The sequence below is a fragment of the Dunckerocampus dactyliophorus genome, chromosome 3 (assembly GCF_027744805.1).
Source record: "Dunckerocampus dactyliophorus isolate RoL2022-P2 chromosome 3, RoL_Ddac_1.1, whole genome shotgun sequence".
In the NCBI taxonomy this organism is placed as follows: Eukaryota; Metazoa; Chordata; class Actinopteri; order Syngnathiformes; family Syngnathidae; genus Dunckerocampus; species Dunckerocampus dactyliophorus.
Genome location: NC_072821.1, coordinates 1,649,124 through 1,667,205, shown reverse-complemented (window position 1 = coordinate 1,667,205; position 18,082 = coordinate 1,649,124). Strand labels below are relative to the sequence as shown.

Below are 18,082 nucleotides of genomic sequence, written 5' to 3'. Positions count from 1 at the left end.
ACACGACTCTTCAGCAACATGAAATGCTGCCTGGGCCTTTCAGTGCATTGCTCTCTTTGAGGAGTTCTCTCCTGCCACTGCTTTCAGAACGTAAGAAATGAGCTCTCGCCATTATTGAAGGGGAGGTGGTGGGGTTGGGGGGTGGCCAGGTATTTGCGACATCTACCCGGCTCATCTCTGGCCTCTCAAAAGACAATGACATCAAAAATAAATAAATAAGAGGAAAAAAAGGACTGCTCCCCTGCCTCCGCTCCCCCTGCAGCGGTGCAACCTGAAACTGCCTGAAGAGATGAGCCGCCATTAAATACTGCAGAGCTGACATAATGACAGGAAAGATAAAAGAGAGGAAACAAAAAAAAAGCCAGGCCAATTCTAGTTTCCCAACCCCCCCTCCAGGCTTGTTGGACCGCCCCCCTCCTAATAAAAGACATCGGGCCACTGATGGGGGCACTGGCCGGCTATAACTTTGCTTTGCTGTGATCTTCTGTTCTGACAACAGCCGCACAAAAGCCAGGTCAGCTTACAGAATAATATAACTCATGACGACAATAAAGTGGCCTTTACTGCACGCGCTCATGTCACACTTCACACTTCACACACACACACACACACACACACACACACACACACACACACACACACACACACACACACACACACACACACACACACACACACACACACACACACACACACACCGCCCTCTTTGCATGGCTTTCAGGAAAAACTTTAAATGTAGACGGGTGGTTTTTGCATAATCTCGCTAACAGACGGAACCACGATGACACTCGGAAGAGTGCACGCGTCATTGACAGAAAAATTAAGTGTCTAAATATGTATTTAGAAATAGTAAGAAAAGTGAAAAAAAGAATTCCCAATTGGTTTTATTGTTATCTTCATCAGAAGTTCAGGTACGTTATTGTGACAATAATGACAAAAACACGCCAAAATATTCATCCTCCTCCTTTACCCGCATTTGCGACCAATGTAAAAGGACGTTGCCTGTTAAAATCTAAGCAAAATGTCTAAATACCCCTCTTCAAATGTTAACAAAAACAAGAAAATAACTAAAAATAAAAATCAGAGGATTGGCAATTTATGTAATTTAACATAAGAATTAAGGAAAATAGTGAGAACTAATCAACTAACTAAACTACTAAAATCAACTCAAACTAATCAGCAGGCTCCCTGTTCAACTCAGTCAAACAATCTAGCATGCTAACCATTAGCAGTACTAGCATGCTAAGTGTTATCACGTTAGCTTTCCTGTTTTTTCAAAGATAAAAACATACATAGACACCGTTTTGAGTGTTTAACATTAACATGTTATCATTTGTGCTATTGTTAAATCTATAAACTTATATAGACAGTGTTTTCATGTTCAACGTTAACATGCTAACTGTTAAACTGTTAGTATGCTAACATTACCATGTTATCATTGTAGCCATTTTTTCAGGTATTATCTTACACCGATTGACACTTGGCGCTATCATGCCAGGTGTAAACATGCTAAAAGTTAGCATGCTAACTACAGCATTTCAGTCCGGCGTCAGCTCGTCAGGGTTCAGGCGTGGGATTTGACAGCAAGTGCAGCACTGCAGTGCGGCGTCAGCATCGCCAGCATTCAGATGCAGTTTCTCCAGAAATGAATTTCTCTTGGAGAGAAATAAAGTATCTATGTATCTATCAAACAGGAAGGGAAATGTCATAATATGCTTCTTCATCCTCCTTTATTTGCATTTGCGTCAAAAGTAAAAGGACATGAACCTGTTAAAATAGAAGTAAAATGTGTAAATGCCCCTCTCGAAATGTTAACAAAAGCAAAAAAAAAAAAATTCCAAAATCCTGGAATGGCAACTTTATCTGCAGTTTGAGGCACTTTAACAAGCACTTGAAGAACGCAGACCTCCGCCAAGCGCCATAGTTTCCACCTCCCATATTATGATTTACACCATAAAGATTGCTAATGGCCACATGCTAGCTAGCAGTTCTAACATGCTAACACCTGGCATAATCATGGTAAGTGTTTATATAAGTGTCTAGCTATGAAAATGGCTAAAAATGCTACTATGCTAATGTTAGCATGCTAGCAATGCTAATGTTAGCATACTAGCAATGCCAATGTTAGCATGCTAAAATAAATCAGCAACTTCATCTGCACAAGAATGATACATTGACAACAACACTGAAGGGAAATGCTAGCAAAAGTAACCTCTAACGCCACCAAAATTTGAGGCACCCTAAGACGACAAAAACTAAGAAAGAAAATGTGTACGTACCCATTTTAAAATGTCAATGACATGACAACAACCTACAGCACTGCTGGCTTGACATGCACATGACAGTGATGCATTGCAGCGACCACAAAATGGCTCAACAATTTCAAGCTGTGATGCAGAAATGGAGGTTGATCAAGCCTTGGCAGTTGGTGCAACTCATTCCTACAGGTGTTCCAAGCTCAGGAGTACTTACTACCTCCTCTGTCTGCATAAAAACAGTGTTGGAAACACTGTACTGCACCCTCGTGAGCGTCACTTGAACAGCATCGTATCGGAGAAAGTCGTTTGTTGCTCCAAAAATGGCAAGAAAAAAGGGACTTAACAATGGAAGAGAGACCATCTTAACACTTAAAAACGTACAATAACTTTTTCCTGCAGAGAAATCTGAGCTTTTGACCGGTAGTGTATGTCTGTAAGAAAATCTTTTATAAAGCAAATTTTAAAAAACCTGCAAAAACAAGTGAAAGCATCGTAATATGCATGCCAGGCCAGTAGCTGGAGATGTCATTTTGCCAATAAACCCGACACACATCTACAGCAGACGACCGTTTTCAGCGTTTAGACGTAAACGGTAACGGTGTCACTCTCGGAGACTCGTGTTCTAACACTGGTGTTCTTTTTTTACCTTTTTTGAGCAACGAGCTGTTGCATAACGCTGCTGAACAATAAAAGGAATGTGATGAAAATATAACCTGACTTGGCGTAGTAGTAGTAGTAGTAGTAGTAGTGGTAGTAATAGTAGTAATACTGCTACTTCTACTACTCCTGCTTCAGCCTTCCATTCCATCAGCGTCTCCACCCGACAGGGCGACCGCGTCATCGCCACATGTCCTTGCTGCCAAAGTTAGCATTTGGCAGCACCATCCGAAAGACATTTGCCTTTAAATATAGCACGTAATAAAAGCCAGACACGTGACTCGGATACAACTCTTCTTCTACTTGTGTGAGCGAGGCCTCTTGTAACCATGCCGTGTCCTGCACTACTACTACTACTACGGCTACTACTACGACCACTACTACTACTACTAGCGCTAAACCACATGGAACTCGGCCTGCTTCCAAGTTAGCATTCCAGCGTTCTGTAACATTGTGCTGAGGCAATATTTATCTTGAAGGGAAAGTGCACTTGGCACACAGCCGAAACTCTACTGCGGGGTGGGGGGCGTAGTCGGGGAAGGAGGAGTGCTCGGAGCGCAACGAGCTGCTACTGTGCTACCTTCCCACCCAAAATCCTCACGCTGACCCGGGCCAACCACCCACAGCGGGCCCCGTCTGCTGACTTGACTACTAGGACCCGAGCCAAACCTGAGCCTGAGCCAAGCGCCGAGAGGGAGACACACACATGCACGCGCACACACACACACACACACACACACACACACACACACACACACACACACACGACTGCGCACAAGCCTGGCCCACTGCCAGCACTCACTTAAGCGGATTTTTCCCCACAAAAGCCAATTGTGGGTCAAAGCTGCACACACTTTGGGAAGTGCCTCCGCCGTGACGAGCAACCTGAAAAAAAAGGCTCCACAATTGAATGTGACGTCGGCACAGTGGCGGCGCACACGTCACTGCAACTTCGACAGGCCTGAAAACGACTCGCAGTCAAGAAGCGCCGACAGCGGCATTCATTCCGCACGGAAGACGCCAAAATTTGAGCTTGTTCGGTCAATGGCGTTCCTTGGGGGCACGGAATCGAACTGAAGTGTGAAATCAAACAAAACGCCCGAGTTCGCTAGAAGATGTTTTAATTGGCAGCTACGTGTTACCTCGGTGCGTTAAAAAACCCCACACATATCTCCACACACACACACGCAGTTAAAGAACATAAAGTGTGTTCATTACTGCCCAGTGAATGAAAAGCATGTCATCCAGATTGTGTGAGGGTTTTTTTCAAGACAAAAAAGTTATTTTACTTGTTCTACAGATAGACTTTTGGGAAAACGTGGAGATACAGTAGAACCTCGGGTTTCGTCATTGGAAAACCGACGAAATGCGGAATAATGGTAAATGATGAATGATGGAACGTATCGTTGATGTGGACTTCCCGCACATGCCGGCAAGATGGGATTCAAGCGTGTTTCTCACCTTGTTTATCAAACTGCTGGCACTTGCAGCTTTCTTGGGCCCCATGGCGGGTTATTTAGCTGTCGCACTCGATAAAAAGAAAAAATTTGCAGCAATGCGTGGGGTGCTGTGCTTAGGCACTCGTATCGCAGACTGATTACAGTGCCGGGCAAACGGACTACAGTCATCCCTCGTTTATGACGATAAGTGAATTTCCACAATGTAGCATTCAATATTAGTAAATGGAACATTTTCATACAGCATACCTGTAAACATACGACAAGGCCTGTCACAATAACACATTCTGCAGGTCGACAATTGTGCTACAAATTACTGTCGCTAATCGATATTATCGACAACATTTGAGACAATTTTTTTCATTAATTATTGTCATGAAGGTGTAATTCACATCTGAACCACTAGATGGTAGTCATGTATAGTGTACCTGTGTGAGCCACATTAGCGTGACACAGAAGTTGCCTGCATGAATGTTGTTGGCTGACTGGCAAGCTGTTGACACTAAAAGACGTTCGAGATCAACCACCTTGGTCGTAATGTTTCACGGAATTATATGGCATCCAATTTGTGCCATATAACCGTACTCAATGGTTGCATTTGTTTTGCAATGTAGCGAGCGACACTGTCCGTGAGCGCGCACCGTTTTGTTTATATTTACTTTGCCGACCAAACGCCTCAGTAAGCGTCGACTGTCGGGACAAAGGCTCCGCTGGACGTTTTTCTTCCCAGTTGAGTAAAATGTGTCGTGTCGGTTGTCGGTGTTCATGCGCTCACCTTGTTCATTCTGTTTAAAACCGAAATATTCCCACACTGGAGCTGTCGGCTGTGGCGTTCGCCTCAGAAACCTTCATCCATGTTAGCGTGTGCTGCCCCACGAGGCTAACTGCTAGCACTCTGTATCCACTCACTAGTAGCCCCGCCTCCAGAAAGAGGCTGAATGAGAGGAGAGCCCACTCTCTCCGTTCATGCGCACAGGCAGATGCAGAGTGAACCCTCTTGTCATCCAGCCTGTGTGGGACAGAGAGACGAGCATACATGTGCATGTCAATTTATCAAGGACGTCATAATTATCAACTTGCTTTAAGCATAGCATGCTAGCGAGCTGATTAGTTAGCCTCCAATGTATCGATTCTAAACTTAAGAAAGGGTTTCAAATGGTGGTGGTGGGGGGGGGGGGCAAAGTAAGAAGCCAAACACTTACCACTTTCACGCGGAATGGGAGGAGAACTTTTTTCATGTCATACCATGGCTAATGTCATGCAGTGTGAAGGTAATGTAATGTAAGGTAATGTTTTGTGTTGACACCTAGTGAACAGAATACTACACATGACTCGTCTTTCTATATTTTTGGACTCATAATGGGCCATAGTCAACCACAAAACAGCCATCATTTTTTTATATAGTTTAGAAAAACCACAAGATGTAGTGAGGGACGACTGTAGTTTGTTACGAGCAAAACTGCAACAAAACAGACGGTGTTGGAAAACCGAGGCAAAATTTGGGCGAAGACGTTTGATGAAAACCAAACCGTACAAAACTTGGGTCGCACGGTTAGACGTTACACACTTTTAAATCTGACGTCAACGTTTTGCTTCTTGGGGTAATCGTCTGTGGTGCAAAGAAAAGTGACTTTTTGGAAAACACTGGCAGTGGTGTTCCGGACTAACAGCAGAACATCGATTCCTGGCACAAGAGCAATGATTTTAAGCAAAGTTAAAACACCTTTAGATGATGCACGAGTAAATGTACAACTAATTGTAGAGGCGAGGAGTCAAAATAATAATAATAATAATAATAATAATGTTTTGAATTTCCTCTATATGGTGCTTTTCAAGATAACCGATAACCGAAAGACACGAGACTAGCTGAGCTCCCCATTGGGAAACAGATGGGAATTGAATGTGTGAGTGCTAAGAATGTTAAAATGCTGTTTAAGACTACTCGTGCAAGTGTGGACTTTAGTATGACAGGTATACAGACAGGAAGTGATGTCAGAGAGAGGAAACTGACCTGTCTGAAGTGGTCGTCAAAGCTCCAGTCAGCCTGCCCATTTGGGGAGGTAGCAGGGTGAGCGCCCGCAGGCGACAGGCCCTCGTCGGGTTCCTGCTTGACTCTGATAGGCGGGGACGCCGCCCTCTGGGGGGCCGACGCAGCAAAGCTGCCGTAGGGGCGGGCCTGCTGGATGCGAGCGGCGCTCTGCTGCAGCGCCAGCGTCTGCTTGCGGAGGAACTCCAGGCCACTGGCGCCACCCTCCTCCTCGTCGCTGCGCTCGTCACCGTCCATCATCTCGTTGTCGTCCTCCTCGTCGGCGGAATCTCGACCCCTGTCCTCGTCGTCCTCTTTCTCAGAGTCCACGCTGCTCTGGTTGGACATGCGAGGAGGTAGCCCGCCGCCGGGCATCGCCCCAACCGCAAGGCCCTTGCCCATGAAGTTGGCCCCGGAAGCCCGGGCGGCCGCCAGGATGGCCTGCTGGGCAGCCACCTGCTGAGCGTACATGATGTGGGCCTCTCGCAGCTTCCTCTCCTTGCGCTCCATTTCCAGTCGGGCCTGCTGCTGGCGCTGGAGCTGCTCCATCACCGCCTCCAGCTTCATCCCCCCTGTAGGGGTACTCTGAGGAAAGGCTACACCGGGCTCCTGAGACATGCTGGGCTGCCGGGGGGAGACATGAACATGTTATCAAATAGCTTATTCATGGGGATAAACTCAAGCACATGAGCGGCACTAGCCTCATTTACGCATTTCTGCAACATTAATCCCATCGTTACACTTGACTTTACTCATGGCGCTGCAAGCAAAAGGTCCTTTTTGACACTTTGATGGTTCATTCCCACACTATTTACTGGAAGTCCTTACATTTTCTGGAACAATTCATGTTTTAGAAGGGACTTTTACAAAGGCTACCAGTGAGCATTCGAATGTTGCCTGCCGTTTTCTGCAGCGCACTGCAAGGCCACAACCAGCAGAGGCGCTGTTGATTCACGCTTTACCAGTTTGCTAGAAAAGAAGAACATGACATCGGCCATGGAAAGTTGAACTACAGTACATACCAACTAGTCAATCCAGGGAATTTAGTCGAACGCACATCCCTCCCTACTGAACTCAAATAAAACTAACTCAATCACTGTGGTGTGATCCACAAGGAGCAAAATGCGAGTATTTCCCTAAATATATTCATTGAGCTACAGTTTTTTTTCACATCTACACGCACAAAAAAAGAGGATGTGTCATGGGGGAAACTAGCCCCACAAGTATTCGCCAACTAGTATAACCTGATTTCTTTTTTTTTTTATTTCCAAATGTGGTGCACATTTTAACGGGCAATCATTGCAGGAAAGGCTGGTGAACGTATGCGTTGCATTTGAGTGCTCTCTTCACATCAAAAATCGGTGACTTGTGTTAATATTTCACTCGCAGCCTTGCTAAAGAGTAAACTGTAGCCTCAATGGTTACGGATAAGCCGGCAAATGTAGCTTATGGCACGAAAAATAGCTAATTAGACCTCAAGTAACGAGCGTCAAAACTGTCAAAAACGGTCTTCGAGTTAAAACGCCATCCTCGACATGTAGGAATAAATGTTTTAAAGCGGTGAATACGCTCTGCGAGGTTATTTAAATTAGCTTTTAGCGACTTCCCCCCCCACCACCTCCTCTCTTTTATCATACACACACTGGGGTCGTGCGCGCGATAATTCCCTCGAAAGAGTGCGAAAAAAATGTTTTAATCTGTGTTGGGTTTGTTTTAAAAGCCTTTTAAACGAAAAGGGGAGCGCGGGAAGACACGAACGAGTACTCACCATTTGTGCCTTACTAGTGCCTGAGTTGTCCACCATGCCTCCTTGTTGCCTCGCTGCTGGCACTCGTTCAAAACTCACTTGTAAACACACGCGCGCGCACGCTACCTCGCGTGGACGCGCACGTCTGGCGGAGGCGGAAGGAGGGAGGTAGGCGTGCAAAGCCACGCACGAGAAGCTCGTCTTAGATTTTTTTTTCACCGTTATTTTCTTCCTCTGTGTTGCCTTTTAACCCAGTCTCACCTCACTGATGGATTTTTGTTTCAGAAGTCTTATTTTTCGAGTAAGTAGTAGTTTTTCGGTAACTTCCGTTGCCAGCGTTGCTTTGTCCCCTTCCAACTGACACCCCCACACGGGGTACAAGACCCGCCCCAGTCCACGGCAACAAGTCCCACCACTCCGCTCTTCACTTATTTAATCGCCATTTAAATGCTCAAGAATGGAGGTGCGACGTGACGTAAAGGGGATACGGTAGACGTGCAAGGTGGCCAGTTGCGTTTAAAGAGACTCGGAAATTATTGTACCAATATGGGAGTGTTTTGTTTTTTGTGCTAATTACAGAACTTGTTCGTCAAATAGTGTTATCATTGAATTAAAGTACCCCAAACGACACTACTTAGACATTGTTAGAATTAGAAATAGGGTTTCACAATGCTAATTCAGATTTGTAATGAGAAAATTGCACGAAGCTCGACACAGCGCTGCACTGCCCCCTGGTGGTGGCATAGAAAAACATACCATTCAATGTCAACGGAAACCTCTGTCACAACTCCCCGTTTTCACCTCGCCAAATGGCTAATATTCTTTTCAAAATGAAGTCATAAATTAAAACAGAAGCACTATGTTTATGCTGGTCAAAGATCCTCTATGTGACAAGAGTCCTCTGCTGTTTTTAGGAATGCGTTTGTGCAGGTGTATCTAATGTTTAGGTCAGTTGTTTTTTTTGTGTTTTTTTTTTTTTTTGGGGGGGGGGGGGGGGGGGGGGACAGACACACACTCCACAGAATGTGTAACATAAGTTTATTTAATAATGTCAATAAATAAACCGTACAGTCGTAACTTAAAAAAGATACGTGTGAACCATCATAAAATAGTCTTTATTAGAATTCTCAGTAAGAGATGAGCAGATTGTCCAGCAGTTGCATAGCACATGTTGACGTGAGTGTACTTGCTACTGACCACTGGTGTGTTGTACAGTAAGTGCAACACAACATACATTGTGGAGTTTTAAATGAGTGCACTTTTAGCGTCATTTCAAAGAAAGAAAAAAAAATCCTGCATTGCTAGTCAATGTCCTCCCACGCACACACACTTTCATGCATTAAAAGTCATTTCTTTTCCCAAAGACAATGAGGTGGTTTGCACCGCAACATGACAAATATTGGAGCGCTATGAAAGTATTCATTCATTTGAGGGTCAAAACCGCTCAACACTGGAAAAGAAATAACATATTTTCAAGTGTTTTTATAGTCCATAAATGTAAACCTCTCCAGAGAGTCAGTAATATTCATAAATGCAGTTTGAACAATACAGACTGTAACATAATGGGACACATTTTAAATGGGAATGTTTGCAAAATATATATATATATATATATATATATATATATATATATATATATATATATTGTCTGCATATTAAAGAGGTGATTGTGTGGGGAATTAAACCACTACAATAAACAGATTATTTCAATCTAGAGTCTTCATATTATTTCCATCTCTTTAAATTATAAATAAATAACTATTATACCATCGGCAGACACATTCTTGACTCAACATGGCTTCTTTCCTGGAGTGATATTAAATTTTTGCCATCAGCACAATCAAACAATAAGTCCAATTAAGGTGTTTAAATATTTCAACACACACCAAAATTCATTTCCAAATCTAAATTTACCACATACAATAGGTTTTTAGGGAAATCTGGAGTGTGTGTCTTTTGAAACTTGAGATATTTTGCACGTGTCACTTCCTTTTGCCTTTGCTTCTCCACGCACTCGCTTCTATTGAAAGTAGAGTAATGTACGTTTAACTTTCATTATCTCCTTCCAGTGGCTCAATACAAACGAGTACCAGGGCCACGCTGAAAAGAAAATAGTTAAAAGTACAGAAGTCAAAAGTATTGAGCTAAGAATAATGTCATGTCATGAAAATACCATCAGAATATAAGAGAATAAAGTCGTGGGGTTATGAGAGTAAGGCGTAAGGCCGGAATACAATATTACCCACAAAGTTGTAATGTTACTGGAATAACGTCAGTGTATAAAGTGCTGATATTTTGGGAATAAAAGTAATCTATTCTAAGAATAAATGTAAATATTTTGAGAATAACGTAATACAGGAAAAAGTTATACAGCTGGGGTCCAGACCTGACCGTGATAGGTGAATTTCTGCAAAGTAGGATTCGATATTAATAAATACAATATTTTCATGGAGCACAGAAAACTTGTTTGTGACCTTCTAAATACGGGTTTTACCATTACTAGAGCCCTGTAGATATGAAATAACACCCCCATAGTCACCTTTACACTTGTATTACCCAATATAGTAGACACAATCATAGAAAAGAAGCCTCTTAGATTACTGTAAATAAGATCATTCGCACTGCATACTTCCTGGTGGTTATTGTCTCATCAATGTAACGTCACCGACACCCAGAGACCAATTTTTTTAACAACCGTGATAGACTGAGGGCGTGATGTAGCAAGGGACGATGGTCATGTTCCAAGAATGAAGTTGTGATGTCAGGCGCAGCAAATGCTAATGTTACGTTAGGAAAGAATGAACTCATATTGCGCAATGTTCCCAGCAGCAGCAGTACTACTAGTGGTAGGAGTAGTCATTTTCCAAGAATAAAGCCATAACGTTAAGAAAATGAAGACGTAATATTACAAAAAGTCACAATTAGTGAATAACATGAATAACATTTAACATTCAGAGCATAAACTCGTACTACCAGGATAAAGTCATAGCGTTATGAGAATAACGTCGTAATTGAACATTAAGGACAAAGTTGAAATGTTCCAAGAAGGATGTTGTAATGTCACTCAAATAACGTCCTATTGTAATAAATCCTACCATTTCATGAATAAATCATAATATTCCAGCCTAGTGCTTAGCATGTTGGCCACGCCGTCAGTGGTACGAATCTCCGTTAGGGCATCGCTGTGTGGAGTTTGCATGTTCTCCCCTTGCCTGCGTTATAGACTCTAAATTGGCCATAGGTGTGAATGTGAGTGTGAATGGTTTCTTTGTCTTTATGTGCCCTGCCACTGGCTGGTGACCCGTCCAGGGTGCACCCCGCCTCTCGCCCAAAGTCAGCCAGGATAGACTCCAGCATACCCCCACGATCCTATTGAGGATGAGCGGCATAGAAAATGGATGGCTAATAATATTCCAAGAGCAACTGTTGTAAATATTTGAAGAATAACATGGTAATGTTATGAGAATAAAGTGGTGCTGTTAAAGGAAAATGACGTGATGTCAAACATGCTGAAACAGGACTTGATGAGCTGGTAGACACAGGAAGTGCAGTGCTAGCATTGTTTTTTTTCTTTTCAGTGTGGCCCACTCACTGTATAAACACTCCTGTATAAGTACTGTAAGTGCAGGTGATGATATCATTATAAGACGACAGTCACTAATTATGGTCAAATATTTCATACAACCCAGTAAAAAAGGTCTTTGTCGTCCCCATAAGTGTATTTTGTAATCATATCTAAATACTTGAAGCTGATAAATTGTTGGAATAGGTGGCATGTTAGTGTAACAGCAGTCAGGGAATGTCATCATTCATCATCAGAGCACTGTGGGCTCTCCATGGGGCGTTCAAGGGACCTTCGCCTCTGTATTGAGAATGCTAGCATAGTTAGCGTCTCATGTAGAAAAACAAATACCATGAACATAAAAAATAGCTTTGGAGTCACAGTGGATAAGGCTTTTTTTCTTGTTGTCCATCTGTGCTGTCATGTCATGCCACTCTTCTTCATGCAGAAGAACTAGAAGAAGAGGAGGAGGAGGAGGAGGAGGAGGAGAGGAGGAGCTTCTGGCTCCAGGAGCAGGAAGCAGCAGTGTTGCCAGATTAAGCGGTAAAGGCAGCGAGCGCCGGTGTCTTGATACCAAACCTGTTTTTAAGTCCGAAGCTTCAGCCTCACTGCGTGCAGCAGGACGGGCCCTCGGTGCAGCAGCACACGGAGGAGCCCATGGCTTTGGGCGGGATCAGGTCCAGGTCCTCGTCGTCGGGGATCTCATCCAGACGGTAGCCGTCCTGAAGCAGCTGCTTGCTTAAGTCAGGGTGGACCTGCAGGGCCCATTTGCACTCCATAGTGTGATTTGTCTTATATTCTCTGTACTCTTCAAACATCATGGGTCAGCATTAGATGTACTGTCTTAGTACTGCTATGATGAACAACTACAGTGTCACTCACAGCTACTACTTCCTGGTTCATGGAGGATGATGCCATTAATAATAATAATATCATCATTCTCAGGTTTGGACACTTTCATTGCCGCCTAAGAGACAACATTATCCAAATTCTAAGTCAGGATTATCCTTGTTCTGCACACCACAAACTATTGTATTTCTGTGTAATCCTGCTACGTGTGTGTGTGTGCTACTATTTACTGTAGTATTACCATCAATGCTCTAATTACTATACGGTATGCACCTAAACTGCAAAGAGGGCGGTGCCTTAACTGGAAGCAGGTGCAGAAGTGCGGCTCCTGAACATGAAAACGTTCTATGAGTTAATTGACTCACCTCGGCTGAGGAGTAGCCGGAGGAACACTGCTCGAAATCAATCTCTTCATCGCTGCAACGACAAGAAAGACCGGTTCTGTCGCCGTAATTGCAAGAGAGAATATGTGGACTGGAATTGTGCGTGCAGACAAAACAGGTTTAATAATCTGATGAACTCGACAAAACACACACAGAAGAATATTTGATTTCTCGAAAGGGACCACATACAGCAGGTTCCTCCAGAGTTCAATTTTCAACACTTATAAAAAGGAATATTTACGCAGTTAGAGCATAGAAAACCCGTTTCTGACTTTCTTAATACAGCTTTTAACATTATCAGAGCCCTGTAGTCACCATTACATATGTGCCCTGCGATTGGCTGGCGACCAGTCCAGCGTGTATCCCGCCTCTCAGCCGAAGTCAGCTGGGATAGGCTAGAGCATACCCACCACCCTAATTAGGATCAGCGGCACAGAAATTGGTTGGATGTACAGTCACCATTACACTCCTATTATTCATTGTTTACACCAAATCACACAAATGATGAAGGACAAAGTAAGAAGTGACAAACTGACCACTTCCACAAGGAATGGGAGGAGAACCTTTTGTTCCCCCTGCATCCATGCGTGGCTACGTGGAGTGCAAGGTAGGGTAATGTCATAAGGATGGACAGCTGCCTAGTGGCCAGAATACAACTTATCACTTGCATTTAATTTCATTCATTTGTGAAAATAGCGAATAATACAGTAATAATATAATAAAGAATATAGCGAGGGAGGGATAATCAAAACGCGATATTGCGAGTGACGACTGTTATTTGAAGGGAGTTGCATGCAGTCCCTTCAAGGCTTTAAGGTTTAATGAAGAGGCACAGTTGAACGCGCTTCCAGTGAAAGATTTATCAGAAGAACAAACAGGATGTTCTTATTAAAGGCTTATTGTGTTTTTTATGAGGGATTAAGTGTGTCCTGACCTGTCCGAATCCAGTGCAATCAAAGTTTCCTCCGCATGCTGACTCAAGGCAGTGTAGCCCTTGTTATACTTGACTTTCCTAAGAAAGAGAGAGACGGTGTTATGGCACAGACAGACAGCAGCCATGGCCTCTTGTTACCTCTTGGCTCCTTGTCTGGGCTGATGCATAACGGGAGGTCCCGGTGCCAGAGCTTTCTTCTTCAGAGCTTTCCTGGCTAACTCCCTGTGTTTCTCTAAGGAAGAGGAGCAACCACAGCCATGAAGACAGAGGATACATATGACAGTATGTCTTGTGAAGGGACAATGCTGTAGAAGGTAAACATGCATATACCTTAGAGTAGTCAGTGTGCAGCTTGTATAGCTTGTATTTACTATCCACTGAAAATCAGTCAACACACAGCCATTACTGTCTGTCAGCAGTCTTGCTGTCATAAAGTGGGGCTGCACGAGTCCTGCCAGCACTTAGGGGAGCTGTGTTTCACTGAAGGGAACCATGAGCTCCGACATGTTGCGTAACATTCTGAAGTGGAAACGTGGCCAAAAGCAAGTTTTCCAACATGATAAGGAGGCCAAATCACTCCTCCAAGATGATAAGTGTCCGATACAGGGATGTCCGATATTGGCTTTTTTTGCCAATAGCTGATATGCTTATATTGTCCGACTCTCGATTTCCGATTCTGATATCAACCGATACCAATATATGTAACATCACATATCTCCTGTCATGGAAGGACTGGACAGGACAGGACTTATTACCTTATTATGTATTATTATTATTATATTATATTATATTATGTATATTGCACTACAAATTTGATGTGATCTGTTCTGTACTTATTTATTCTTATTCTATTTTCTGATCTTTCATGTTTTGCCTTGGTTGTTTTATTTTTTGATTTATATATATATATATATATATACACACACACACACACACACACACACACACACACACACTAGGTCCCCAACTTACGAACACCCGACTAGCGAACATTCGCAGATACGAACACAAGCTGATGGTCTATATTTTATTTTATTTTATTTTGCCTTGTAGTCGCTCCATCAGTATTTATACTGTACATGCTTGACCAGAAGAGGGCACTGTGACACTGCTAATGGGACCAACAGAGGAAGAGTTAGACGCTGGGGAGGTAAAGCTAAATGGAAAGCTAAATGATACAACCCGGACAGAGCGTGTGATTAAAGTTTATGAAGAGTTAATAGGCCTGCTTATATCTACACCACCCACAGAACACTACCTCTTTTAGAAGAGTCTAACCACCACCACCATTTGTCCTTCTTTTCAATAACTCCTCCTCCTCCACCACAACAACGTATGCTCAACCACTCCTCTTCAAAGGTAAATAACATTTATCACTACGTATTATTATATCACTTTTATTATTATTTTTTTCATTAATTATCCTGGTTTAATATTACTACTGCATCCAAACTCATATTTACATACATACACATATACTGTATATGTATACACGTACATGTAGTACCTATATCATTGGTAATATTACCTTTTCCCCACTTAAGAACAATTCCACTTAAGAACAGTCGCCTGGAACCAATTGTGTTCGTAAGTTGGGGACCTAGTGTATATGTGTGTGTGTGTGTGTGTGTATATATATATATATATACATATATGTATATATATATATATATATATATACACATACATATATATATACACACACATACATATACACATACATATATACACATATTATGCTTTGTGTTATTATTATTGGTTGGTTTTAACATTTCAGCATTTTCTAATTGAGCCTTGTGCTGTATTTTTATCATTTCTGCAGTGATGCAATGACAAATGAGTCACGGGCCACAGATGGCCCCTGAGCCGCACTTTGGGCACCAACGGGGGCCGTCGGTGCAGGAGGCGAGCCGGTGTACTAGTGTACCTCTGGCCGGGTTTTGTGGACTGGGCCCCTTGCTGGGGCTCGCGGGTTGCTGCCTGGATAGCGGCGAGGCATACGGGCGTGTTCAGTGGACAAAATGCGTGCCTATTGGTCGCTCTCCGGGAGGTGAGGGCACTGATATGATAATAATTTTTTTTTAAATGTTCTCACGATCGACCGGCAAAGTCCCAAAGATCGACGAGTAGCTCACGATCGACAGGTTGGCAAACCCTGATCTATGGTATCAATATCTGTGTGTATACTGTATATACAGTATATGTATATATGTATGTGTATGTATGTTGTGGAATTAACACGAGTGGCTGCCTTTCAAGCAGCTCTGTTTGTTTATTCAAGCACCTTTTTACATGTCATGGGAGGGACGTCCGGCATCGGTGTGATTCCCTGTCTAACCATTGACATCGAGGCGGCAGATGTACAGGCAACGCACAACCGACTCACTGGACAGGCATGGAGGACGTATGGAATATCTGAATGTGCATTGGTCACAGTAATTACTTGTGTTGGGTGCGAGTGTGGCGCGCACATACCATTCTGCCCAAAGCTGACACCAGAAAAATGCATTAAAAGACGCACATCAGCCGTTCAGACGACACACAACGATGTACGAAGTGCGTAAAGTTGTCTTGCAACCTGAAAAAAAATGGCCCGTAGAGTTTGTTTGACCTCTGCGGCTCAAAAATCAGCACGTCACATGCTCGCCCTCTGTGCGTTTCTTGCTTTTTTTGCACGTAACCAGACGTAGAAGCGCGTTCAACCGGTGTTGACCTAGGCTTATCTGAGGAAGCTGAAGCTGACAGAGTGGCCAAGTATGTCTCCTCCACACCTGAACCCAACGCAGCACCTATGGGGCATCCTCAGGCACAATAAAGAAAGGTGAAGGAGTGCAAGGTGTCTAACATCCATCAGTGATGTCACCCAAGTTCATTGTCAAACCATCCACCTCTCAGGTTTGAATGTAATCTAAGGCAATCATTTCCCCCCTCACTCATTTAATCTGATTTCTTTTGCTTTGTACTGACTTCCCTGATGTGTACATACTCTGAAATTGACACCACTGTGTATTTGCGCTTAACTGCTCTGATGTTCTCCGCAAGTTCTGAACCTTTCTGCCGCTACCGTCAAATGAGTTACCTAAACACATTTGTTGCAAAGTCCTAAAACAGACAACTGTAATCAGGTTTAAAAAGCAAGAAAAACCCAACTTAACGTGACTGGCGTTGATTTGAACACTTACGCAGCTTGAGGTGGATGGCTGGCGCTCTGGACATGATGTAAGGTCCTCTTTTCTCCATAGGCCTGATGACTCCATCGCTGGTTTTGGGTCTTGTGCCGCTCCCGGGCCCCTTTCAGTCAAGAACAAATGGCTGGACAATCATGTGTCTGATAATCATGTGGTAGCACTGATCTATCATAATGCAAAATGTCATTGCATTTCATGGAGTCCCATGCATCACAAATCAATTGACTAGCATATTTTCTCAACTGAAATTGGAAAAATGCCTGGCACTCTGTACCGTTGAGTAAATAAGCTCCCTCGGCCACTATTAAGGAAATGCGGTAGTTCTCATCTTGTTTTCTATCCATGAGCTACGTTTTTAAGCCACTAATCAGTCGTTTACGTGCTTTTACAAATGTAACCATATCTCCAGCCGCTACAAATGTACACATATTGCCAATATATACGCGTCTCGTTTCAATGTAAACTACTGACAAACTCTAATGCTGGCGAACTAACCAGCTAGGTGTGTTCACTACAAGCTAGCTGGAGCTGTTTGGTTAGCCGGACTAGCCTCGCCCCCGTTTACCGTCAAATTGTGTGGACTCGCCGAAGCTTCCAGCAAGCTGTCCTTCTCCGGTTCCTCGGAGATGTCGTTCATCATCTCGTCACGTTGTCACAACGTACGCCACGGGTCTGCCATGACTACTTTCAGTTTGTTTGGCACACCGGCGACGGCCGCATATTGACTTGTTAGCCTTGTATGCTAGCAGCTGATGACGAGTTGGGTTCTACTTCCGGTTTCAAAACGCTTATTTAATCGATACATACATTAAATAAATACTTTATATTACACACATAAACATACGCATAAATAAATACACATACTTACGAAACCGTGTTAGTGTAACAGATGCGGGAAAAAAAACATGTATTATCATGTCTGTAATGTTTTTGTTTATGGGTTAATTTCTCCAAAATCCCTACTTTGTGATTTGTTTTGGTTTCTTCTTAAGTTATAATTTAACATCTGTAACTTTATTTT

At 43.2% G+C, this 18,082-nt stretch overlaps 2 protein-coding genes across 2 annotated transcripts in view; both read right to left on the bottom strand.

Annotated features, from left to right (window-relative positions):
• Window positions 1–8,552, bottom strand: part of LOC129178430 (AT-rich interactive domain-containing protein 3B-like) — an 85,421-nt gene extending 76,869 nt beyond the window's left edge. Inside the window, exons 1-2 of the mRNA XM_054770678.1 lie at window positions 8,167–8,552; window positions 6,384–7,022 (exon numbers count right to left, since the gene is read on the bottom strand). Of these exons, the coding sequence (XP_054626653.1) occupies window positions 6,384–7,022; window positions 8,167–8,202 (675 nt within the window). The 5' untranslated portion in view covers window positions 8,203–8,552. The remainder of the gene's footprint in view (window positions 1–6,383; window positions 7,023–8,166) is intronic.
• A 661-nt stretch (window positions 8,553–9,213) lies between these two features.
• fam219b (family with sequence similarity 219 member B) lies at window positions 9,214–17,834 on the bottom strand. The gene is made up of 6 exons (XM_054770683.1): window positions 17,627–17,834; window positions 17,056–17,164; window positions 14,012–14,105; window positions 13,874–13,951; window positions 12,922–12,973; window positions 9,214–12,462 (listed from the first exon to the last, which is right to left on the bottom strand). The coding sequence occupies exons 1-6, from the start codon at window positions 17,699–17,701 to the stop codon at window positions 12,313–12,315; spliced, it is 558 nt and encodes a 185-aa protein (XP_054626658.1). The 5' UTR covers window positions 17,702–17,834; the 3' UTR covers window positions 9,214–12,312.
• Window positions 17,835–18,082: the final 248 nt, after the last annotated feature.

Coding starts and splice junctions, on each gene's coding strand:
- fam219b (XM_054770683.1), bottom strand. CDS start 17,701: ATGATGAACGACATCTCCGAGGAACCGGAGAAGGACAGCTTGCTGGAA. Junction 13,952..14,011: donor CCCAGACAAGGAGCCAAGAG/GTAACAAGAGGC, acceptor TCTCTTTCTTAG/GAAAGTCAAGTATAACAAGG. Junction 12,974..13,873: donor ATTGCACTGGATTCGGACAG/GTCAGGACACAC, acceptor TTGTCGTTGCAG/CGATGAAGAGATTGATTTCG.